The 26,326-nt window shown below is 38.8% G+C and overlaps 1 protein-coding gene and 1 long non-coding RNA gene across 4 annotated transcripts in view; one reads left to right on the plus strand and one right to left on the minus strand.

The window, feature by feature from the left end:
- The first annotated feature begins 5,699 nt into the window (after nt 1-5,699).
- The window catches only part of LOC123505204, a 26,855-nt gene continuing 6,228 nt past the window's right edge, over nt 5,700-26,326 (plus strand). Inside the window, exon 1 of the long non-coding RNA XR_006675101.1 lies at nt 5,700-5,781. This is a non-coding gene — a long non-coding RNA (uncharacterized LOC123505204). The remainder of the gene's footprint in view (nt 5,782-26,326) is intronic.
- The window catches only part of LOC123504949 (FYVE, RhoGEF and PH domain-containing protein 4-like), a 30,101-nt gene continuing 10,418 nt past the window's right edge, over nt 6,644-26,326 (minus strand). The window contains exons 4-13 of one of the 3 annotated variants that reach the window (XM_045256098.1): nt 21,675-21,800; nt 21,137-21,150; nt 20,918-21,090; nt 18,639-18,786; nt 18,131-18,472; nt 16,964-17,192; nt 14,863-15,109; nt 13,092-13,471; nt 11,751-12,372; nt 6,644-7,267 (exon numbers count right to left, since the gene is read on the minus strand). In XM_045256098.1, the coding sequence (XP_045112033.1) occupies nt 12,087-12,372; nt 13,092-13,471; nt 14,863-15,109; nt 16,964-17,192; nt 18,131-18,472; nt 18,639-18,786; nt 20,918-21,090; nt 21,137-21,150; nt 21,675-21,800 (1,945 nt within the window). In that variant the 3' untranslated portion in view covers nt 6,644-7,267; nt 11,751-12,086. Of the gene's footprint in view, nt 7,268-10,821; nt 10,935-11,750; nt 12,373-13,091; nt 13,472-14,862; nt 15,110-16,963; nt 17,193-18,130; nt 18,473-18,638; nt 18,787-20,917; nt 21,151-21,674; nt 21,801-26,326 lie in introns of those variants that run through there. The other 2 variants (XM_045255946.1, XM_045256025.1) reach the window with 2 other exon arrangements.

Raw genomic sequence — 26,326 nt, forward strand, 5'->3', positions numbered from 1 at the left:
AGTTGTGACCTTGTTGTCCCAGTGTGTGGTGTGTGCCTGGTCTCAGACCTATCCCAAGATCGGAAATAATGAGCTCTGAGCTCGTTCCGTAGGGTAACGTCTGGCTGTCTCGTCAGAGACTGCAGCAGATCAAACAGTGAAACACACACACACACACACACACCGTCTCATCCATGATTACCATTATGCTTACCACTTGGGATATTCATTTTGACCAATTCCTTCATTGTTTGTAACACACTGACTTAGAGAGTGAGGAGCTTTTCTTGGTTTCTTTTTCGGCATCAGCTGACTACTGTCTGCCACCTTACGCTTTTTTAATTCACTATCACAGGTATCTTTGACTTTACGACCAGTGTGCAAACATCTCCTGCCCCCAAGTACAGTTGAGCGACGACTAACTGCAGCATGCTGAACCTTGATTGCTGTTCCCTTTTTATTACACATTTTACCTTTCTTGAAGCTGGACAAAGCCAATGATGCCCCTGTGTATTTTCCAAAAGTTTTAAGGGCAGTAGCAAGTGCAGAATTTGTTTTTATAGAGTTGAATTGTTTTATAAAAGCTTCAGCTGGTTCAGTTAATTCTTCTGGGTCTTTTCTCAAGTTTTCTGAGCCGTGTGATACAGCTGTGAAGAGAAGCTTCCGTTGAAGCAAGTCTAATAGCACCAGCATTGGTGGTGTCGTCGTTCTCATAATCAGAGAGATTGCTGCTCCTCACATTGACTTTATTTTGGTGTAACATCTCAGCAGCACCACTACTGGTACTTTGCATCGGCTCAACATCACCACCGTTGGCCATGCACTCGGGATTCACATCTGTTGTCATTCCAGCAATAGGCAGTGGTGTAAACCATCCTGGACGCACATTCTTTTCTCCAGTGGCAAGTATCTCATCCACGCAACCCTTCCTTTTTCTGAAACCGCCTTCCTCCTTACTCACCTGTGTTATTCCCAATAGCTACCATTTCAGTCTGTGTTCTCCAAGAAACTTTTCCATTATAATCCATTATAAGCTATTGCACTCACTCATACTACCTGTACTTTTGTAGAGAGGCACAATTATTGCCTTCCTCCACTCCTATGAAACTTCTTTCTGCCACCAAACAAGTTTACACATCAGGAACATCCACTCTACCACTATGTTTCCTTCATACAGTACTCAAATATTTCTGGAGTTGTTCCATCAGTACCTACAGTTTTACAACATCATAACCTACATATTTTCTCTACTTTTGCTCTCTCAATCTCTTTCTGCACACAAGCTCACTTTCTATACCTGCTCCCACCCATACTCGATACAGTACTTAGCTTCCTCAGTGGTGTTCGGACTCTCATTCCTTAAAAATTTTAGATGATTCTTCCATACTCCAGTGTCCAGCCACTTCTACTTCACCACCTACAAGCCTACCATGTTATCTCTCTCTCTCTCTCTCTCTCTCTCTCTCTCTCTCTCTGAAATAACACATTTCCCCTTGCCAAAAATCATGTGGTATTTTACCGCCAATGTTCCATCAAAGGATTTGCTGAGAGGGGAGGGGTTGAACCCCCACCCTCTAGATTCGCCCCTGCTATCACTTCAAAAGTTGTTTTAATCAGTCTGATTTACATGATTTAGATAAAAAGTTTTGGTTGGGTATATTACTTATAACCAAATACATACGATGTGACAGAAATATAAATAAATAAATATAAATAAATAAATATATATATATATATATATATATATATATATATATATATATATATATATATATATATATATATATATATATATATATATATATATATATATATATAAGAAAACAACCACTTGGAGTGGAAGTCTTATACTATGACTAATAAACTTAATGAGTACATTTCAGATATAAGGTAAAATTGTTTGAAACACCTTTCAAGCCATGGCACGCGAGAGAAGGAAATTTTCTGATGTCTTATTTGTGGTGACGGTACCTGCTCTTGATTTAACAATTCTCCATGCTCGAAACCTAAAATTGGTTTCAGGCATTTTAGTCTAGCATACTTATTAATGTAAAGTGTCATTCATGACCACCAAACCCCACACAAAACGCTATTGCATTGAGACTTCTTGTGGAGTGGAACTCTTATTAATACTGCGACTATGAACATAATGAGTAGGCTACACATAAGATATAAAGTAAGAGTGTTTGAAACATACCTTCAAAGTATGACACACGAGAGAAGGAAATCTTTTGATATCTGCGTGTTAACAGTCGTGCTTGTGATGACGGTACCTGTTTCGTACGCGTGAGAAACGACGCGACCTATAGAAAACTAGCAAGAGTGACTATTGTATTACCTGTCACGTATCCACAGAATTCCTCTCCAGTAGTCTACCACAGGAGATACGTCTACCCCAAAGTTGAGAACCCTTCATTTAGTTATAGATATACATTCCATAATCAAGAGAGAGAGAGAGAGAGAGAGAGAGAGAGAGAGAGAGAGAGAGAGAGAGAGCGTGTGATTGTTAATAAAATATTATCATTAAGTTAACCATAAAATTCGTTTTCTCTACACACGCATCACTTAAGCCCCGCCCCCACACTCCAAATCGTTTGGGAAAAAAATGTCGCGCCCTGGAGTGGTTATCGTCCTATGCCCAAGGTTGGTATAGGAGAGGGACCGTCACTCATACAACGTGAAGAACCAAAATCTGAAATGAGCTTTTTATTACGAGCTCTTGGATGTTTTTAATGTTATAAACTATTACAATAAAATAAAATAATATGTCAATTTTTTTGTTATATATCGTATGAAGCAATTGTTATTGAATGAAAAATATAAATAGAAAAGTTCACGATAACTCACCCTGGGCTCCGCCCCTTCATCAAGCCTTATAAGCCCCGCCCCTTTGTTCAAGCACGACGTTTTATCGCTCGTGTGTGGTGGTGTTTTTCACATTTTTGGCATGATGTCGTGTGCTGTGGCTACTTGTTTAATAAAATGGAAAAACAAAAAGGAATATATAAGCTTTCATTCATTTCCAAGGACCAGAAAACTAAGAAAAAAATGCACCAACATATAATTTGCCTCTTTAAGTGCGTGTGGTGTACACTTGATTATTTATTTTCTAGCATATAAGTATATGATGCCATATAAACAATAAATTTCATAAGAAGAATCGATGTTTTTATTACAGCTCCATATTTTTATTCATATTGCAGTGCAGTGTTCTTTGCACTCGCCACGGAGGCAGGAACAAAGGGGCGTGGCCAAGCCTGCTAGGCTTAAGAGTTGCCAACGACTGATTTCCTCACGCCGCGGATGACTATCAGACTATACCTGAGTACCTCTCCAATTACCTACCTTGAGTGTAGCAGAGTGTAGCAGGGCCAGTGCAGGCGGCAGTGGTTGAAGGTAAACTAATCCCGGCTGACCATGGCACACCACTTTGTGGGTCTTACAGTACTAATGTATTTGTTTGCACTCTGTGTGTGTGTAATTCAGTGTTTGATCTGCTGCAGTCTCTGACGAGACAGCCAGACGTTACCCTACGGAACGAGCTCAGAGCTCATTATTTCCGATCTTGGGATAGGCCTGAGACCAGGCACACACCACACACCGGGACAACAAGGTCACAACTCCTCCATTTACATCCCGTACCTACTCACTGCTAGGTGAACAGGGGCTACACGTGAAAGGAGACACACCCAAATATCTCCACCCGGCCGGGGAATCGAACCCCGGTCATCTGGCTTGTGAAGCCAGCGCTCTAACCACTGAGCTACCGGGCCGTGTGTGTGTGTGTGTGTGTGTGTGTGTGTGTGTGTGTGTGTGTACAGGACACTGTATATAACACACACAAAGGTAAGGAGATAGAAGGATCATGTCCCAAAGATGTGAAATATTTAGTTATTTCTCTCTCATTGGTTCCATCACCATCACCACCACTACCATCACCATCTTGGCACCTTTGTTTTTTCTAAAGCTCTACTAATAACCTATAATTTTATTGTTTTCAATAGTAAAACTTCACAAGAGGCTAAAAAAGAAACATTAAGCGTCTCAAACTGTTTGAAATTCAACAATGTTTGTGTGGTGTACTTACAAAATGTGGGGAAGAAGCAGCAGGAGGTATGAGTAGGAAAAGTAGTGAGTAGGAAGAGGAGGAGGAGGAGGAGGACTACATATTTTAGCTATACTACACTTGCTATGTGAATGGAGAAAAATGATCCAATGAAGGAGGAGAACAAACAAAACACAGAGATAGGAAAATAGAAACACACACACACATGGTAAAAAAAAAAAAAAAAAAGGACAAATGTCTTCAAACACTTAAATGGAGTGGTCATAAGAAGTTGGAAATACAGAAGCAGGTTGGTGGAGCAATGCGAGCCTCATCTTAAGAAGAAATGGGGAATACAAGATTGTGATAGAACGACCACAAAAGGGTCTAGATGTGTCTAAATAATCTTCCTTAGTGGTGTGGAGAAGCTTCACTTGTGATAGCAAAGTGAATTCTGGAGAGTGGCAATCACGGGGTTGACCAGACAGGATGTAGGTGTATTCCTGTAGGAGAGTTTTGAGACACCACAGCCATAGCTCATAGAACTAGCAAATGCCCTCCTGGTAGAGTGGAATAAGTGGCAGCACATGTGTCTTTCAGTAAGTACCTTCCAGCAGCACAGTGCAGTAATCCTCAGTGTGCCACCATCTCTGAACTTTTAAGGGGAGGTCTTCCTGTTAGTTCCAGGGAGACCACTGGCCAGCACTGCTCTGCTTCCACTCTCCTTGGTCTTGATGGTTCAGGGGCAACCATTATGCCCATGACAGGAAGAGGCTTTCCTGTCGCGGCATAAGAAGCCTTGATAGATGCTGTGGTATTGGCTGTAGGATGTCTCAGGAACTCGGTGGAAAAGTTGTACTGCACTAACAATAACGTTAATAAAGGTGATGAAGATAATGATAACAACAACAAGATGTCATAGGTGAATACAAACAAATCAATAGGCAGGTTGTATATTTCACCACAAAAGCAGCAAGACTAATTCACTTTAAAATATCACCCTTTCATCTCTCTTTCTCTCCCTTCCCAGAAAACAAATGAAATAAATGAATAAATGCAGATTCTTACACCGTTAATAATACGTCAAATCCTCGCCATCGTCATCATTAGCTTATCTAACAGTGCGTCAAAAATCTACAAAACAAAGAAGAAAAAAATAAATACGGACAGTTCCTTTCTTTGTATTGTCTTGTAAGAAAATAGAATGAAAACAAAAACACCTCAAATACTGTCTATCTCACTATCCTTTGTTTTGCATTAGAATATCACTATCATTTCTGTCTTATTTGGACGGATGTTTGTTTCCTACTACACTGTATGGTCAGGAAGAAGAAGAAGAAGAGGAGGAGGAGGAGGAGGAGGAGGAGGAGGAGGAGGAGGAGGAGGAGGAGGTAGCAGTAGTTGTAGTGATAATGGTAAAAAGAAGAGAATAAGAATAGATAATTATGGTAATGATAATGACGACGATGATGATGACATGATGATGATGATGATGATGGTTAAATAAAAAATAGGATGATGATGATGATGATGATGATGATGATGAAAGATGAACAGAAATACAAGAGGTGACAATAGAAAAGACGAAAAAAAGGGGAAGATGTTAGAAGAAGAAGAAGAAGAAGAAGAAGAAGAAGAAGAAGAAGAAGAAGAAGAAGAAGAAGAAGAAGAAAGCATAAATTCAACTCTACAATCCCATTTTCTTACAGCTACACTACTCCTTATGCCATTTTCCTTACAGAGCGCATAGAAAACGTGTGTGTGTGTGTGTGTGTGTGTGTGTGTGTGTGTGTGTGCAATGCCTCTACAGTAATGCCTACAACAACTACAGTTAATACATATGTACACTACACATTGTCTCTGTACACATTCGTAATTTTTGTCAGTTTGTGTATAAGGAAATACTGTTTGTCGTTGTTTTTGTTATTGTTTGTTATTTTATCCTGTTTTATTTGTTTTTATTTTCTTTCCACCCTTTTTTTCTTGTTTTTTCTTTCTTTCTTTCATTCTTTCTTTTATTACTTCTTTTTATTACGCCTTTTTCTTATCACTGTTTGTTATTTTATCCTGTTTTATTTGTTTTTATTTTCTTTCCACCCTTTTTTTCTTGTTTTTCTTTCTTTCTTTCATTCTTTCTTTACATCTTTTCTTTTAACTGTCTTTAATTAACTTTGTCTCACCCATTTTCTTTATTTTCAATGTTTGTTTCACCATTTCATTGTCTTTATTTTCTTTTTCTTTCACGTTTCTCTCTCATTTCCTTGTTTGTCTATTCTTTTTCAATTTTTCTTATTTTCTTCACCTGTTACTGTTTGTTTATTTTCTTTTCTTCTGTTTTCACTTTCTTTTGTTTGTTTGACTTCATTTCTCTTTTTTCTTCATTTTCTTTTATTATTTTCCTGTTTATTTATTTTCTTGCATATTTCCATCATTTTTTTCATTTTCTTTCATTATTTTCTTGTTTTCTTTACATTTACCTTTGTATTTCCATTTCCCAATTTGCCTTTTTTTTTCTTAATCGATTTTTCTTTTCCTTCATCCTCTCTCACTTTCTTGAACACAATTACGAAAGAAAATACAGAAATGATGATAATAATAAAAAGAATTCTCCATTTATTCTTTTTCTTTCCTTCACAAAATTTCATCACATTTCATATTTGTAAATCCGTTTTTTTTTTTTTTTTCTCATTCAAATTTCAAGGAATAATTTTGTGTCCACGTAAAACACACTTGAATAATAATAATAATAATAATAATAATAATAATAATAATAATGAATAATGAGGAAAAGGAGGAAAAATAAGAAAAAAAACGAAAAGAAAAAAGAAAAAGAGGAAAAAGAAGAAAATAAGAACAAGAAGAAACGAACAAGACAAAGAAAAAAAAGAAAAAGGAAGAAAAATTTAAATAAGAAAAATCAAAGAAAAAAAAAAAAAAAAAAAACAAACACACTACACATTTGAACACGGATTTCCTTCTTCATCCACAAAATCTCCGACCACCGACAACCGCGATCCCATTTTCTGTTGTTGGTGGTGGTGGTGGTGGTGCAGGAGGTGGTGGTGGTGGTGGTGGTGCGGCGTGGTGGTGATGGTGGTGGTGAGGTCTTCCTTCCCTGCGGTGGTGATGGTGGTGGTCGCTTCCCAGTACTTGCTCATTATCTCTTCCTCTCCTCCTCCTCCTGGTCTTCCTACTCCTCCTCCTCCTCCTCCTCCTCCTCCTCCTCCTCCTGCCATTCTATTGCTTTTATTTATTTATTTTTTTTAAGGAAGACAAAAAAAGGGGAAGAAATATTTATAAACAGATTAAAATTTTGGTATATTTTTTTCTTTTCCTTGTTTATTATCTATTCCTATTTTCTGTCTTATTTTCTTGATTTTTTGTCTAATCTATCTTTTCCTATACAAGATTTAAATTTCACTAGTTTCTTTTTGCTATTTAATATTCTTTCTTTAATTCTATCTCTTTTTTATTTTCCTGATCCATCTTTCCTTAATGTTTTTCTATTCTAAGTGATTAAAACTGAATATTTGAGCCAGTTTTTGTACCTATGGATAGAAAAAATGAATCCAATATTTGTTAGTCTATCTATCTATCTCTCTCTCTCTTTGTTGCCTCTTACTCTATTTGCTTCATCTATCTTCTAATCTTCTCTTAATTTATATCAATCTTGTAATCTTATTTTTTTTTCTCTCTCTCTCTCTATCTATCTATCAAACTGTAAACATTCCTCAAAATTATTTTATCTATGTATATGTCTATCTATCTATTTTCTATCTATCAATCTGTCTATTTATCTATCCATTTGTCTACCAATCTGTCTATCTATCGATTTATCTGTCTATCTATATATGTCTGTCTGTCTATCTATCTATCTGCCTATCTATTTATCTGTCTATCTATCTATCTATCTATCTCTATCTGTCTATTCTATCTATCTGTCTGTCTATCTATCTATCTATCTGTTTATCTGTCTGTCTATATGTCTCCATCTATCTATCTATTTGTCTGTCTATCTATCTATTTGTCTGTCTGTCTATCTATCTATCTATCTACCTATCTATCTCTGTCTATCCTTCTATCTATCTATCTATCCTTCAGTCTATTTATCTATCTAACTATCTATCATTCAAGCATCAACTCTTCATGCACTATTTTCAAAGCTAAGCATAATTCTATATGAAATGTATAAATAAAATGATATATACATTAAAATATCATGCAAATATCATAACATGCAATAATAATGATAATTGCAAAAAAAAAAAAAAAAAAAGGGGAAACATGCAAAGCTTTGATAAAAATGGGGAATTAAGGAAAAAAGGAAATAAATGGAGAGGGTTGGATACAGAATAAGAAGCAGATCAAACTAGTGATGAAATTGTGCAAAGGAAAATTGAAAAAAAGAGAGAGAGAAAAAAAAAAATGTTGAATATAGATGGAAAAAATGAAAAAAAATAATAATAATGATAATAAAACAGGTAAATCTTAATGTAAATATAGAAAAGGTAAAAACATGAATGAAAAAGTCTAGAAAAGTTAATTAATGAAGAGAGAATCATACATAAATGGAAAAACAAATTAAGTGACTTGAAGTATCATCACAAACCCTTCTAAACTGTATCAATAATGGTAAGTGACATGGATGGCTGGAAAGGAGAGTGCCTATTTTTTGGGGCCACTGTGCAAAACGCCATAATTCACTGTGTAGTTGAGGTTTAGAGGAGTTGGTAGCAGAACAAATTGAAGAAACTGTTGAAGTATCATCACAAATCCTTCTAAACTGTATCAATAATGGTAAGTGGAAAGGAGAGTGTCTATTTTGGGGCCACTATGCAAAACGCCATAATCCACTGTGTAGCTGAGGTTTAGAGGAGTTGGTGGCAGAACAAATTGGAGTGACTGTAGAAGTATCATCACAAACCCTTCTAAACTGTATCAATAATGGTAAGTGACGTGGATGGCTGGAAAGGAGAGTGTCTATTTTGGGGCCACTATGCAAAAAGCCATAATCCACTGTGTAGCTGAGGTTTAGAAAAGTTCCTTCTAAACTGTATCAATAATGGTAAGTGACATGGATGGCTGGAAAGGAGGTTGTCTATTTTGGGGCCACTGTGCAAAACGCCATAATCCACTGTGTAGCTGAGGTTTAGAGGAGTTGGTGGCAGAACAAATTGAAGTGACTGTTGAAGTATTATCACAAACCCTTCTAAACTGTATCAATAATGGTAAGTGACATGGATGGCTGGAAAGGAGGTTGTCTATTTTGGGGCCACTATGCAAAAAGCCATAATCCACTGTGTAGCTGAGGTTTAGAGGGGTCTGGAAAAACAACATGAAATGACTGTTGAAGTGTAAGTACTATCACAAACCCTTCTAAACTGTATCAGCAATAGTAAGTGACATGGATGGCTGGAAAGGAGGTTGTCTATTCTGGGGCCACTATGCAAAACGCCATAATTCACTGTGTAGTTGAAGTTTAGAGGAGTTGGTGGTATTAGTAGTGACATGTAAACACAACAAACAAAAGGAATCGTAAGTATAATGTATATCCTAATTATTCATAGTAACATGTAGAAAAATAAAGACAAAATGAGGTTTATAAGTAACTAGTGTGTATATCTAAGTGTTTAAGTAATAGCTGTATGAGTGTTCTAAGTAATCATAAGTGTAAAGTATATCCTAAGTATTCATAGCACTTATCATGTAGAAAGTAAAGACAATATCAGGTTTATAAGTAACTAGTGTGTATATCTAAGCATTTAAGTAATAATTGTGCATGTCTGAGTAATAAGTATATAAATCTATGTAAAAACTAGCATATGCATTTCATCTTATAAGTATTTAAGTAACAACAAAAGTATTAAATGTACATATTCAATCTTGTATAGATATTTAAGTACTAATAAAAAAAAAAAACCAGCTGAATATTTCATTTATGCATATTTAAGTAATAATCTAAGTAATAAGTATATATTTAATCTATAAGTATCAAAAGTGCACCTATTTCATTCTGTATAAGTAAATAAGTAATAAGCTTGTATATTTCACCTTGTTTGACTACTTAAGTGATAATATAAGTAAAAAGTGTGTTTATTTTATTCATTATAAATACTTAAGTAATGCAAGGGTTCTGTGTGTGTGTGTGTGTGTGTGTGTGTGTGTGTGTGTGTGTGTGTGTGTGTGTGTGTGTGTGTGTGTGTGTGTGTGTGTGTGTGTGTGTGTGTGTGTGTGTGTGTGTGTGTGTGTGTGTGTGTGACAGGTAACAATACAATGCCAACTCTCACTCAAAGTCTAAAATCTTCTAAAATCTACAAGAATTCAGCAAAATGTGAAAAAAATGCCACTGTGTTCTTTCAAAATAAAAAAAAAGTATTGTATGCAAATCAACAGAAAATAAATGTTGAGAAAAGGAAAGAAGCGATAAGTGAATAAATAATAATAAAACAAGTGTGACGATCTATGAAGAAAAAGACCTTTGAAACTAGAAATATGATGAAATGTGAAGGAAAAAAAATGAAAAATGGAAATATCACAAAAAAGAAATATTATATGCATTGTGAATAATAAAAAAATGCAGAGAAAAATATAATAATGGAGATAATTATGAAAAGTTATGAAAAAGAAAAGGAAAATATAAAAAAAAAGAAAATATTGCATGCACTGAATAATAAATACCTAAATGAACAGATAAATACAATAAATACTAAAATAAAATAATAATGCAGATAAATATGAAAAAAAAGAAAAGAAAAAAAAATTACATGCACTGTGAATGGCAAAATAGAAATAAATAAATAAATAAAAAGATAAAATACAATAAATAACTAAAAGGAAATAATGAAGAAGCTGAATATTTGAATGGTTCTCACGGCTTCTCTGATTGGTGGATCAGGTTTGGGGGCGTGGCCTGCATCAGCCAATGAGAATGCAGGAAAATGAGACAGTGCTTCAAATTCATTAAAGAGGAAAAAAAGAAGAAAAAAAAAAAAAAAAAATACTCACGATAAAAAAAAGTGAAAAAAAAATACTTGCAGGTAATTTGAAGAAAGTTACAATTTTTTTCATTTTTTTTTCTGTTCAAATTTGTTAAAAGTGATAAAAAATGAAGAAAAAAAATGTGGGATATTCATATTATGTGCTAGTGCTTATGTGAGAGAGAGAGAGAGAGAGAGAGAGAGAGAGAGAGAGAGAGAGAGAGAGAGAGAGAGAGAGAGAGAGAGAGAGAGGTTATGAACAATGATTTAGTTTTCCTATCCTATCAGATAAAGAAGAAGGAAGAGTAGAGAAAGAAAAGAAGAAGAAGAAGAAGAAGAGAGAAGAAGAAGAAGAAGAAGAAGAAGAAGAGAGGAAAACAACTTACACAGCACTCTCATGTAAAATACGAGGAAGAGGAAGAGGAGGAGGAGGAGGAGGAGGAGAGGAAGAAGAGGAAGGGTCTAGTTTACCAGAAGAGGAAGAGGAAGAGGAGGAAGAAGACTCATCTCGGAAAACAAACAAATCTGCACACCAAGACCTCCTCCTCTTAGTGTGGGCAGAGGGGGAGGAGGTGGAGGAGGAGGAGGGAAGAGGAATAGTAGAGAGAGAAGGAGAAGGAAGAAGACTACCTATCTTGGTGGAGGAGATACGGTGGAGGAGACAAGGTGGAGGAGTGTGAGGGAGAGGTGGAAGAGTGGAGGAGGAGGAGGGAGAAGGAGGAGGAAGAGGAAGAGGAGGAGGGACATACCTTTTCTTAAATGTAAACATATTTCGAAGTGATGTTCTCAATGATTTCTTCTTCCTGTCATCTGCATGTCTGTCTGTCCAAGCGCTGGGGTGTGGGGGGCTGTGGGGCTGCCCGTCCACACTCAAGGTACTGTGGGTGGGGGCTGGGGTGAGCAGGGAGGGGGCAGAAGTTGGCGTTTCAGCTAAAAATGGCTCACTCCCTGACATGTCCTTCCAACGCGCCTCTTTGGAAGTGACACTCAAGACAGACAGTGCTGGGGCCAAGACGGGGCTATCTGCAGGGCTGTCTGGGGAGCTGTGGGGCTGGAGGGGCCGTCTTGAGGCTACACTCTCACTCCTAGATCGCACCCTTGGCTGTTGGGGGCAGGAGGGGGCTACGTTCCCGGCAGTACCTATTGTTGGTGAACTGCGGAAGAGATGAGGATCTTGAGTCGAGAGGCTGGCGGTGCTGATGGTGGTCTCGATGCCTCCTCCCCCCTCCTGCCTCCACCCCCGCTGAGCTGAGGGACCGCTGTGGGGGCCGGGTTGGGCTGCCACCACCCAGACTGCCGGGGGGGCTCAGGGTTGGGCTGGTGGTGGGGCTGCCCAGGGAGGAGGTGGAGCGGCGAGGCAAGCGACCTATTCTGTGGGTTGAGTTGGGTTAGGTTAGGTTAGGTTAGATTGAGAGTAAGGTTAGGTTAGGTGTGGAAGGGGAGTATTTCTGTGGATGGGGGAGTGTGTGGTGGTGGTGGTGGTGGTGGTTCTGAAGCTAACTACTATTACTACTACTACAATTGCTAATTCATATCAACAATAATTACATTCTTACTTCTATTATTATATCATAATTCTCTTTCCTTAAAACACACACACACACACACACACACACACACACACACACACAGACTGATTCATTCTCTCTCTCTCTCTCTCTCTCTCTCTCTCTCTCTCTCACACACACACACACACACACACACACACACACACACACACACACACACTGGGGGCTGACCACATTAGAAGAGAGAAGAACAAGAGGAGACATGATAACTATGTATAAATTGGTGAACAAGATTGACATACTGGATAGAGAGTTGATAAAGGTGACCACAAGTAATCATCTCCGAGGACATGGAAAAAAGCTAATAAAAGACATCTGTCTAAATGACGTGAGAAAATACAGTTTCCCGCATTGTAGCATTGATAAGTGGAATAAACTGAGCAGTGACGTCGTTGATGCAGTGTGTGTCAATCAGATGAAAGAGAGATATGACAGGAATGGACAAGGAGACAGGACACAGAGAGCTTAGCTCGGGCCCTGCAATACACAAATAGGTAAATACAAATAGGTAAATACACACACCTATTCCCATTATGCAAGTGGTGATGGTGGTGGTGGTGGTAGCCAGAAGACGCTGCCAAGACACCCCCATCCTTCACCTCCTCAAACTGACTCAAATGTCGAAGATGCACAACTTTTTCCTCCTCCACCTGGGCTGAGGGTGGAGGGGCCAGGTGGATGTGGACCAGTTGAAAGGAATGCTCCATAGAATCGTTGAGTCTAGCCAGGAAGTCTCTAAGGCGGTCCAGGCAGGTGTGGAGGTGGAGGTAGTCGAGGTGTGTGGATTCTGTGTATCTTAATAACTGCTTGATTAGAAGGATGTACTTGGGTATGCGTTGGACTGGGGTGAGGAGGAAGGCGCCAAGGTCCAGCCCTCCACATGCTGGCTGCTCGAGACATCCCTGTGAAATTTCAATCCCTTTAATATTGGGACACACTTTTACCTTGGGATTCGTATATGATTAGACCATTTTATTGATATTAGGAAGGGTCTATGGAGGTCAGAAGATTAATGGCCACAGTCTCCACTATTCTAATCTCTACATAAGTTACTGAAGCTGTAAAAAGTACCAAATAGTAACCAGAATGAATAAGGAAATGTCATGGTACTCAAGGGATTAAAGGTGTTATTGCATGTTTGAAGGTGTTTTGAGGATGTTTAGGGGTGTTAGTGTGTGTTACAGAGTGGACTGGTGGTGGTGGTGGTGGTGAAATAGAAGGCATAATTGTTTGTGGTTGAAAAAAAATATTGATGGAAGGAATTATTTGTTTTTGAGGTAGAAAACTAAAAAAAATTGTAGAGATGTTAGGGTGTGTTACTGGGCACTGGAGGGCGTTTGACAGGGGGTCCCTCTTCAGTAATGGGATGCATTTCTACCATGATTTTGTGCATGATTAGACAATTTTATTTACATTAGCAAGGGTCTATGAAGGTCAGAAGATTAATAGCCACAGTCTTCACTATCTTAATCCTAACATAAGTTTCTGAAGCTGTATAAAATCACCAAACAGTAATCAGAATGAATATGAAAACACATCATGATTCTGAATGGGTTAACCACTTCAAAACTGGGACACATCTTTACCTTGAGATTTGTGTACAATTATACCATTTTATTGACATTAGGAAGGGTCTATGGAGGTCAGAAGATAAAGCAAATTAAGTCTTTAGCCATTAATCGCCACATAAATTTCCGAAGCTGTATAAAACCACCAAATAGTAAGCAGAATGAATATGAAAATGTGTCATGGTGCTGAAGGGGTTAAGGAGGAAGATGGGAGGAAAGGTGGTGGTAGTGGATTAGAAGAAATTATTTGCATTTTGAAGTAGAGAATTATGAAAAGTGGTTATAGTGATGGAATAAAAGATATAATTGTTTGAGGAGGAAAAATCCAGTTAGAATAGAAGGAATAACTGTGCTTGAGGGGAAACATGGAAAGGAGAAGTGGTGGCAGTGGATCAGAAGGAATGATTTGTGTTTGAGGGTGAGAGAAACCTTCATAAAATTCTTAAATCACTGTTCTTCCATCTTTTTATCCTCCTCCTTCTCTCTCTCTCTCTCTCTCACCTTAATGATGAGAGAAACATTCATATAATTCTTAAAACCACATTTCTTTTTATTTCTTTTAATCCCTCTATTATTCTTCCCTCTTCTCTACACTTTCTCTCTCTCTCTCTCTCTCTCTCTCTCTCTCTCTCTGTCACAAATTCATAAACCTAGTGGAGCAAAACCTTCATAAAATCCTTCAAATTACTTTTTCCATCTTTCCTTCCTCTCTCTCTCTCTCTGACCTTGATGAACCTGGTGAAGGGCTGAGAGGTGTGGCACATCTTCCTGAAGGTCTTGAGCACCTCAGGGAAGTCGTTAACATAAGTGGTGTAGAGGCGCAGCACATCACTCTGCCGTGGGTCAGTGAAGCGCGCCACCACGTCCCCGACCAGCGGCTGCCACTTCCAGGAGCCAAGCCTCTCCCTCAGCTGGTGTTGCAGGATGCTGTGCTTGTCATACAGCTGGTACACCTCCTCCGGGAACAGTGTGCTGCCCGACACACAGAGATATTTATTTATTTTATGTATATTGTTGTTTATTTCTTTTGAAGGAAGGAAAGCAGTGAGTGGAACAAAAATATGCAGTAAAACAATGGCCTAGTGAGATGTCAGGTCCTTACAATGACAAAAACGTCAGCCAAGAAAGGAGGATAAATGTGTTGAAGTCTCCCTCCTGCAGTGGTGTAGCTATTGTTGGGGGAAGGGGTGGTCCGCCCCAGCCAACACTTTATTGGGGTAACACTTTTAGTCATCATGGTTGTCAGTTTTATGTCACTAAGCCTGTGTGTGCTACTCATAATTATGCCTAGATCCATATTCTTGATACACACAGACCGCTCACTGCTAAAACACCAACTATGCCACAGTCCTGAGAGTTTAAGTCACAGGAAAGTAGAAATAAGGAAGCAGGCAGGGAGTTCAAAAGTTTACCAAAGAAAGAGATGATTAGGAATACTGGTTAGCTCTTGCATTAGAGAATTGGACAGAATATTGGGGAGAAAATGAGCCATGCGTGCTTTGGTGTACGAGGGGTCTCCAAGCGCACGGGTTCGAATCCTGTCCATGGTCTGAGTGTAGGTTGGGCTTCCTCACTCGGGGCAACGGTTTCCTAGTGGGTGGGCTTTGAGATAGGAGGTACCCTAAAAAAGTATCCCCTTTAACCCAGAAATTCCCGTGAAAAGCCCACATGGTAGAAATAAAAAAAAAAAAAAAAAAAAAAGTCTTGTGCAGTGAGGCCATGGAAAGAGGGAAGGTATGCAGTTAACAAGATGAGACGAGCAGGTTGTGTAAGGGTGACATGGCAAGGCTGGGATTTGTGGTTGTGTTTTGGGAAAGTACAGAAAAGTTTTTTTTTTTGGGAAATTAAGGAAAATTATCGTGTTTGATTGTTCATAAGATGCAACTTTTCTACCCTGCAAAAGAAAAAAAAAGTCTCAGGAAATGAGGCTGATCCTAAGAGGCCAAGGTTCAGTAGTGAGGCAATGGTTGGTGGTAAGTCTATGGCAACAAAGCCTCTAAAATCAAACCCCAGACGTCTTGACACATGTAAACAAAGTGATGATTGGTACTACACCACACAACGACTCATTCTTTCAAGGTATCAATATAAAATAGGTCATACAGACTGGTAATTTACACAAAATGACACCAGGCAGGAAGAATCTGCCATACACCACATGAACCAAGACAAATCACGCGATCAGTAATCTTAATCTTGAGGTGGGCAAGACTCACTGCATTCTTTACAGTGTGATGCTGTTACTCCTTGAGGTAAGACACACTTTGATACAATTAAAACTGCACCTATTTTTTAACATTCTTACCTTGCACACAAATAAAAAAAAGATGCTAATGCCATATGCCAGGTAGCCTACATGTTTACATCTCGCAACAGGATTGGTACATAGGCTACTCGCAAAAATTAAAGTTTTTAAATACAAAATATTGGGATCTAATAATGATCTAAATGCTGTGAGTCTTCAAATGTCAGTGAAATTCTTCACTTCATATTCAGAGCTTTAATCCGCTCATTTGCCGTTTTCTCATTTCAATGTCTGCAAAAACTGGATGCGTCTAACAACCCCATGCGTCTTATGAACCATCAAATACTGTGGTTTTTGGGGAAAAGAAGGAAATTTGTGTGTTACTCTCTCTCTCTCTCTCTCTCTCTCTCTCTCTCTCTCTCTCTCTCACATACGTGTAAAAGAAATAAGTGACATATAGAAAAATAAATTTACATATCTTTTTTTTCTCTTCCTGTCTTTCATTCCCCTCACTCATACTCACTCACTTAAAAATACACACTACAAGTATCCCCCACTCTCTCTCTCTCTCTCTCTCTCACCTGATATCCTTGCGTGACAGAATATTGGCCTTCTTGAGTGGCTCTGCAAACGTGTCCTGAATGGTCCACAGAGTCCGGCAGTATTTCTTCTCTGTGTCCAGCAGCTCCTTGGCAACCCTGTACCGCCGCGCCTCCCGGGGGTCACTCAGGTCACCACCCCGCCCCATGCCCACCGGGGAGGGGGTCTGGTAGGGGTCTGTGGTGGTGGTGGTGGTGGTGGTATCTTTGCCTGGTGGGAGGAGGAGGAGGAGGAGGAGGAGGAGGAGGAGGAGGAGAGAATATGTTAACGAAGATAAGTTGTCATATTACTTTTAATGACAATGAAGAGCAAAAAAAGATAAATAAATAAATAAGTTACTACTACTACTACTACTACTACTACTACTACTACCACCACTACTGCTGCTACCAGAGCTGGGCGTTACGGCACCAATTTGCAACTTTGTGACTTTGCTTCACCATGAATTTCAAAGTAAATGTTTTGAAAAGTCCCGCTAAGCAAAGTCACACTGCCAATTTTCCGTGACTGAACAGAAACAAATAATTCTTTTTTTTATGAAATTGCTGTGGCTGGAGGAGGAGGAGGAGGAGGAGGAGGAGGAGGAGGAGGAGGAGGAGGAGGAGGAGGAGGAGCTGTAGATATTAGTGAAGGGTTTAGGGGTGTAGTGGTATAGTGGAACCATGCTTTTTGGGGTCTGAGGAGTCTCCAGGCGCATGGGTTCTAATGCTGGCACAGTCAGAGTGAAGGAAGGGCTTTCACTCGCGGTAACAGTTCCCTATTGGATGAGCTTTCAGATAGGAGGCACCCAATAATACCATGAAAAGCCCACTTTGTATAAGAAAACAAAATAACTGGGAAAAAATGTCACAGTTGCAGTCACAAAGTTGCAAGTCACACCGAGAGGCCAATGAAAATGTCGAAAATTTGCACCAAAAATATAAATAAATAAATAAATAAAAATAAACAAATAAATGAATGAATGAAATAAATAAAAAATAAAGTCTCGCCATCTGAGATCAATTGCATTACCTTTTAAAGAACGAAGAACAAAAACAAAGAAATGAATACAAAATGAAGAAAACACTACTACTATTAACACTACTACAACTACAACTACAACTATTACAACAACAACTACTACTTCAACCACTACCACACCTACATACCATTCTCCCTTGGGCAAAACTGCAAATGGCGACAATAACCCCCTACTCCACCGCCCTCCACCTTCCCGTGCTCAGAACCCTCGGAAGTGGAGTTGGCGCGGGTGGAGGAGGCGGCGGAGGTGGCTTGGTGCAACTCGAGGTCACACTGCTGGCTTAGGGAGGTGGTGAGGCTCAGTGACTTGTTGGCAGCAATGGTGAGCGAGGAATCTGAATCGTAGAGCGCGTCGTCATCAGGGAAGTCTGAATGAGTGCCGTTATCTGTGAGACTGTTCTCGTTCAGTCTTGTTCTGCTTCTGATTTTCTTTTCCTTGTTATTGTTATTGTTGTTGTTTGGTGGTTGTCCTGATGGGGGTGAGAAGGTGATGTTTGTTCTCTCTCTCTCTCTCTCTCTCTCTCTCCTATTTCCATTTTCATTGTTGTTTTATTGCTTTTTAAATGTTTCCTTTGTATTTTTTTATATATAGGATGAACAAATCTCTCTCTCTCTCTCTCTCTCTCTCTCTCTCACCTGGCCTGGAAGGAGGGGCGTGCGTGTCCTGGAGGGGCCCCGTGGAGGAGGGGGGTGCAGGAGGGGCAGGGGGGTGGTTCCTCAATCCTGCTACATAATCATACACTGAAGGAGGAACAAGGAGGGAAGGCTGCTCTGGGAGGGAGTCCTGTGGTGGTGGTGGTGGTGGTGGTGGTGGTGGTGGTGGTGGTGGTGGAGGAGGAGGAGGAGGAGAGGAGGAGGAGGAGGAGGAGGAGGAGGAGGAGGAGGAGGAGGAGGAGGAGGTTGTGGAGGAGAGGTGATAGGAATAGAAGATTAAGGAAAGGAGGAAGAGAGGAGGAGAGAGAGAGAGAGAGAGAGAGAGAGAGAGAGAGAGAGAGAGAGAGAGAGAGAGAGAGAGAGAGAGAGAGAGAGAGAGAGAGGAAGAGGAGGAGGAAGAGGAGGTGGTGATAGGAATAAACAAAAGAAAAAAAGAAAAAGATGAAAGAGAGAAGATGGAAGAAGAAAAGGAGGAGGAGGAGGAGGAGGAGGAGGAGGAGGAGGAGGAGGAGGAGGAGGAATGGATGAAAAAGAGAATTAGTAGAAGACAAAAAAAAAAAAAAAAAAAAAAAAAAAAAACAGAAAAATTACCCACTTCTCTCCCCATCCAAGAAAAATAAATAAATAAATTGATTAATTAATAAAAAAAAAAAAAAACACGAACACAAAATTTTCATCACCATTTCTTTACCTGGAACACAAAACACCATTTTCTCCCATATAAACACTAAAACACCCATACAAGCCCACAACACCCATCTATTCATTAAAAGACACAAATCTCCCAAAGAAACACAAGAACACCCATTTCTCTTCTATATACACCCAAAAAAAAACCATTTCCTTCCCATATACACCCAAAAACACCCATTTCTCACCATATACACCCAAAACACATTTCTCCCAAAACACCCATTTTCTCCCATATACACCCAAAACATTTTTTTCCCATATACACCCAAAAACACCCATTTCTCTCCCATATACACCCAAAAACACCCATTTTTCTCCCATATACACCCAAAACACCCATTTTCTCCCATATATACCCAAAACACCCATTTTCTCCCATATACACCCAAAACACCCATTTCTCCCATATACACCTAAAACACCCATTTCTCTCCATATACACCCAAAACACCCATTTCTCTCCCATATATACCCAAAACACACATTTTCTCCCATATACACCCAAAACACCCATTTCTCCCATATACACCTAAAACACCCATTTTCTCCATATCTAAAACACCTTTTTTCTCCATATACACCTAAAACACCTATTTCTCTCATATACACCCAAACACCCATTTTCTCCCATATACACCCAAAACACCCATTTTCTCCCATATACACCCAAAACACCCATTTCTCCCATATACACATCATCTCTCCCATGTACACCCAAAACACCCATTTCTCTCCCATATACACCCAAAACACCCATTTCTCTCCATATACACCTAAAACACCCATTTTCTCCCATATACACCCAAAACACCCATTTTCTCCCATATATACCCAAAACACCCATTTCTCTCCCATATATACCCAAAACACCCATTTCCCTACCATATACACCCAAAAAAATACATTTCCTTCCCATATACACCTAAAAACACCCATTTCTCTCCCATATACACCCCAAAACACCCATTTCCCACCCATATACACCCATCTCTCTCCCATGTACACCCATATACACCCATTTCTCTCCCATATACACCCAAAAACACCCATTTCCCTCCCATATACACCCAAAACACCCATTTTCTCCAATATACACCCAAAACACCCATTTCTCTCCCTACACCCAAAACACCCATTTTCTCCCATATACACCCAAAACACCCATTTCCCTCCAATATACACCTAAAACACCCATTTCTCTCCCATATACACCCAAAAACACCCATTTCTCTCCCATATACACCCAAAAACACCCATTTCTCTCCCATATACACCCAAAAGACCCGTTTCCCTGCCATATACACCTAAAAACACCCATTTTCTTCCTATATACACCTAAAAACACCCATTTCTCTCCCATATACACCTAAAAACACCCATTTCTCTCCCATATACACCCAAAACACCCATTTCTCTCCCATGTACACCCAAAAACACCCATTATCAAACAAAAATACCTCTCTCTCTCTCCCTAAAAAAAGATAAATAAATAAATAAATAAAAAACAAACAAACACTGATTTCTACCTTATATAACTTCACCCCCTTTTCTTCCCCATTCCCCCATACCTGGTCTGACGTGCGGTGTGTGGTGGGCGTGGGCGAGGGCGTGTGGTCAGCCCCCCCAAAGGCCAGGTGCGCCCTCTCCAGCAGCAACGCCACACCTGAGTCGTTGCTATGGTTACCGCTGCCCCCTCTCGACCCCCCTCCGCCACCCCCGCCCCCCACCACCCCCATCATGTCTGTGCGACCCTCAATTTAGATCTGGGGTAGGCTGTAGTAGCGTACCCTCCAATTTAGATCTGGAATGGGGGGGGGGAGGTGTTAGTAGTAGTAGTAGTGGTGGTGGTGGTGGTGGTGGTGGTGGTGGTGGTGATAATGATGATGATGATGATGATGATGATGATGATGATGATGGTGGTGGTGGTGGAGGAGGAGGTGGTGATAAATGGTAATAATAATAATAATAATAATAATAATAATGATAATAATAACAACAACAACAATAAGAAGAAGGAGGATAAATAAGGATAATAAGAAGAAGAAGAAGAAGAAGAAGAAGAAGAAGAAGAAGAAGAAGAAGAAGAAGAAGAAGAAGAAGAAGAAGAAGAAGAAGAAGAAGAAGAAGAAGAAGAAGAAGAAGAAGAAGAAGAAGAAGAAGAAGAAGAAGAAGAAGAAGAAGAAAACAAAAACAAGAACAAGAAAAACAACGATAACAAAAACAACAACAACAACACCAACAACAACAACAACAATAAAACTAATTCCCTAACTATAACCATACAACACCTCCCCTTCCCTCTCTCTCTCTTTCTCTCTCTCTTACCGCGTGTGTAGGGAGATGACGCCAGCCTGTGTGAGATCCGCCACCAGCATCTTCCTCTCTTCCAGCAACTGTGAGAGCGTGGCCTGTAAGTTGTCCTGCCTCTCACTCACTCCCACCACGTCCTTCCTGGCAAATTAGTAAGGCAAACCGTAAGTAATGAGGTTAACAAATGAATAACACAATAAGCCAACAGGTATAGAGATGGTTTTAAGACTTTGAGTGCCATGATGTGTTTCCCTATTCATTCTGCTTACTATTTGGTCAGGAATTTATATGTGGCGTTAAAATAGTGAGGACTGTGGCTATTAATCTTCTGACCTCCATAGACCCTTCCTAATGTCAATAAAATGGTCTAATGGTACACAAATCTCAAGGTAAAAATGTGTCCCAGTATTGAAGGGGCTAAAATAGTGAAGACTGTGGCCATTAATCTTCTGACCACCATAGATCCTTCCTAATGTCAATAAATTGGTCTAATGGTACACAAATCTCAAGGTAAAAATGTGTCCCAGTATTGAAGGGGCTAAAATGGTGAAGACTGTGGCCATTAATCTTCTGACCTCCATAGACCATTCCTAATGTCAATAAATTGGTCTAATGGTACACAAATCTAAAGGTAAAAATGTGTCCCAGTATTGAAGGGGTTAAAATGGTGAAGACTGGCCATTAATCTTCTGACCTCCATAGACCCTCCCTAATGTAAATATATTGGATCTAAACGTACACAAATCTCAAGGTAATAATATGTCCCAGTATTGAAGGGGTTAACTTGATAACAATGCGCCAATTCCTTACTTGGGAAAATTAATAATAAACACGTCAATGAATAAAATAATAATAATAATAATAATAATAATAATAATAATAATAATAAAAAATAAAATAAAATAAAATAAATAAAAATGTAAATAGAGGTTATTCAACTTGACAACAACAACAACAACAACAACAACAACAACAACAAACCACCACGTCCTTCCTAAGAAAATAAATAAAATCGGTCAATAAATAAATAAATAAATAAATATAGAGATGACAACGTGAAAACAACAACAACAACAACAACAACAACAACAAACTGGAAAACTGAGAAAATCGGTCAACAAATACATAAATATAACAAGAAAAATAAGTATATAGATAACGTAATTTGACAACAACGAAAACAACAACGACAACAACAACAACAATAATAACAACAGCCACGTAGTCGGAAAATACAGTTTGCCGCCGTGGTACAGTGGAAACATGCGTGCTTTGGGGTCCGAGGGTCTCCAAGCGCACGGGTTCGAATCCTGTCCACGGTCCGAGTGTAGGTTGGGCTTCCTCACTCGGGGCAACGGTTTCCTAGCGGGTGGGCTTTGAGATAGGAGGCACAAAAATATCCCCTTTGGCCCAGAAATTCCCGTGAAAAGCCCACTTGATATAAATAAAAAAAAAGAAAGAAAGAGAAATAAATGAATGAAATAAAGAATAGAAATGACTTGATAAAAACGAGGGTAAGTAAATTAATAAGGTAAATAATTAATAGAATATGATAAAATGCAGGAAAATCAATAAATAGATTAAATAAAACATAAATGAATAGCGATAAGATATTAATGTATGAAGAAAAATAATTAAAATGAATACGGGAAGATGTAATATAATAGTAATCATGTAATAATAATAATAATAATAATAATAATAATAATAATAATAATAATAATAATAAGTAGTAGTAAGTAGTAGTAGTAGTAGTAGTAGTAGTAGTAGTTGCAGCAGTAGTAGTAGTAGTAGGAGGAGGAGGAGGAGGAGGAGGAGGAGGAGGAGGAGGAGGAGGAGGAGGAGGAGGAGGAGGAGAAGAAGAAGAAGAAGAAGAAGAAGAAGAAGAAGAGGAAGAGGAAGAAGAAGAAGAAGAAGAAGAAGAAGAAGAAGAAGAAGAGGAAGAAGAAGAAGAAGAAGAAAATATAAATAGAATATCAACATAAATAATAATAATAATAATAATAATAATAATAATAATAATAATAATAATAATAATAATAATAATAATAATAACAACAACAACAAAGATCTTTTCACTTCAATATCTATATTCATATCTCATTTTCATCTTTCCTCTGTGTCTCTTCCTCCCTCCTTTGTCTCTCTCTCTTCCTCTCTTTCTAACCATATCCTGCCATTGTGTGTGTGTGTGTGTGTGTGTGTGTGTGTGTGTGCTTCACTTGCAAACTCTCTATCTGTTCCTACATTATTATCTTCCAACACTTTTCAGTCCACCTCACTAGTGCAAGAGTTAACCAGTACCTTCCCTCCTTCCTTTACTAATACACTCTAAAATCTAAATCTATTCTTTTCAGTTTTCTTAAATGGTAAAATGCTTGTATTCAGAAAACGCTTTGGTCTCTCACACGACTGTTACCCAAGGCTGCAGAGATGAATAGCCGAGTTCTCAAGAGTTTCTCCTGTTTAGAGTAGAAATCTTGTGAAATCTGCCACTAGGAACGTAAATACACTTTTCAAAACCAATAATTTTAACTAGAAACACAAAAAACATCTTTAGAAACTCACTAGAACCATAAAACACCCTTAAAAACCTGTGTCGCTTTAAGTACAACCCCAAAAACATCCTCAAAAACTCATGTCACTTATTGTTTCTCCTGTCAGTGATGTGGAAACTTGTCAATCAATCACTACAACCATAAAACACTCTTAAAAACCCATGTATTTTCAACTAAAACCACAGAACACCATTAAAATCCCATGTTCTCTAAACAAACACCAAAAACCACCTTTAAAAACCCGCGTCACGTATTGTTTCTCTAGTTAATAGGGTTAAAATCTTGTTAATATGTCAATAACACCATAAAAACACCCTTAAAAATAGTACCACAGAGAGAGAGAGAGAGAGAGAGAGAGAGAGAGAGAGAGAGAGAGAGAGAGAGAGAGATTTTTAAGTAAGAAAGGAAATCTGGCCAAGAACAACAAAAACGATTCAACAAAAGGCCTACCAAGATGCCAGTCCTCGAGCAGGTCTGAGATAGTTAGCCAAGCAAATAGGATAAATTTCTTGAAAGCTCCCTCTTCAATGAGTTCAGATCACAGGAAGAGCATTGGAGAAGTGGACAGAATGGATAAAATGTCTTCAAACCTCTCTCTTCAATGAGTGTAGGTCATAGAAGTAGGCAGGGACTTCTAGAGTGTGCCAGAGAAAGAGATGAAGGATTGAGAGTACTGGCTAAATTCTTGTATTGCAGAGGTAGCCTTCAAACCCCCCTCTTCAACGAATTCAAGTCACAGAAGTAGGCAGGGAGTTCCAGAGTGTTCCAGAGAAAGAGATGAAGGATTGAGAGTACTGATGAACTCTTACACTGGAAAGGTGGACAGAATAGGATAAATGTCTTAAAAAACCTCCCTCTTCAGTGAATTTAGATCATAGAAGTAGACAGGGAGTTCCAGAGTGTGCCAGAGAAAGAGATGAAGGATTGAGAGTACAGGTCAACTCTTGCACTGGAGAGGTGGACAGAATAGGATAAATGTCTTAAAAACCTCCCTCTTCAGTGAATTCAGATCATAGAAGTAGACAGGGAGTTCCAGAGTGTGCCAGAGAAAGAGATGAAGGATTGAGAGCACAGGTCAACTCTTGCACTGGTGAGGTGGACAGAATAGTCTTGAAACCTCCCTCTTGATTGAGTTCAGGTCACTGGAAGGTGGAAATACAGAAGCTCGCAGGGAGTTCCAGAGTGTACCAGAGAAAGAGAATGGTTAAAAAATAGTTAAAAATACCTGCAATGAACCACAAAACGAACCACAAAATGAACCAAACTGAGCCAACAATTACTGAAGACTCTAATGAACCGCGAAACGAATTAAACTACAACGAACCAAGAAATGAACCAAAACAGAACCAAATTGAACCAAAAAGAACCCAAACTTACAGAACACTCTAATGAACCACACACCGAACCAAAATGAACCAAATAGAAGTAAAATGAACCAAAACGAACGAAAATGAACCAAATTGAACCCAAACTTACTGAACATCCTCTAATGAACCAGAAACCGAACCAAAATCAACCAAATCGAAAAAATAAGCAAAATTAACCAAAATTAACCAAATTGATAAAAAACGAAGCAAAATGAAAAAAAAGAGAACCAAAACGAACCCATATGAACCGGAATTAACCAAAACGAACAAAAAAAAAAAAACGAACCATAATTGAACCAAAATGAACCAAATCGAAACAAATTCAACGCAAATGAACCCAAATGAACCAAAACGAACCAAATTCAACCCAAATGAACCAAAATTAACCAAAACGAACCAAAATGAACCAAATTCAACCCAAACGAACCAAAATGAACCAAATTCAACCCAAATGAACCAAAACGAACCAAGATGAACCAAAACGAACCAAATTCAACCCAAATGAACCAAAATGAACCAGAACGAACCAAAATGAACCAAAACGAACCAAATTAACCAAAATAACCAAAACGAACCAATATTGAACCAAAACGAACCCAAATGAACCACGATTTAAAATTAATCCAACCAGACTAAAAACGAACCAAAATGAACCAAAAAACGGAAGAAACCAAGCAAATGAACCCAAATGAACCAAAACGTACCCAAATTGAACCCAAATCGAACCACAACAAACCCGAAA

Source organism: Portunus trituberculatus, chromosome 1 (genome assembly GCF_017591435.1).
Source record: "Portunus trituberculatus isolate SZX2019 chromosome 1, ASM1759143v1, whole genome shotgun sequence".
Taxonomy (NCBI): Eukaryota; Metazoa; Arthropoda; class Malacostraca; order Decapoda; family Portunidae; genus Portunus; species Portunus trituberculatus.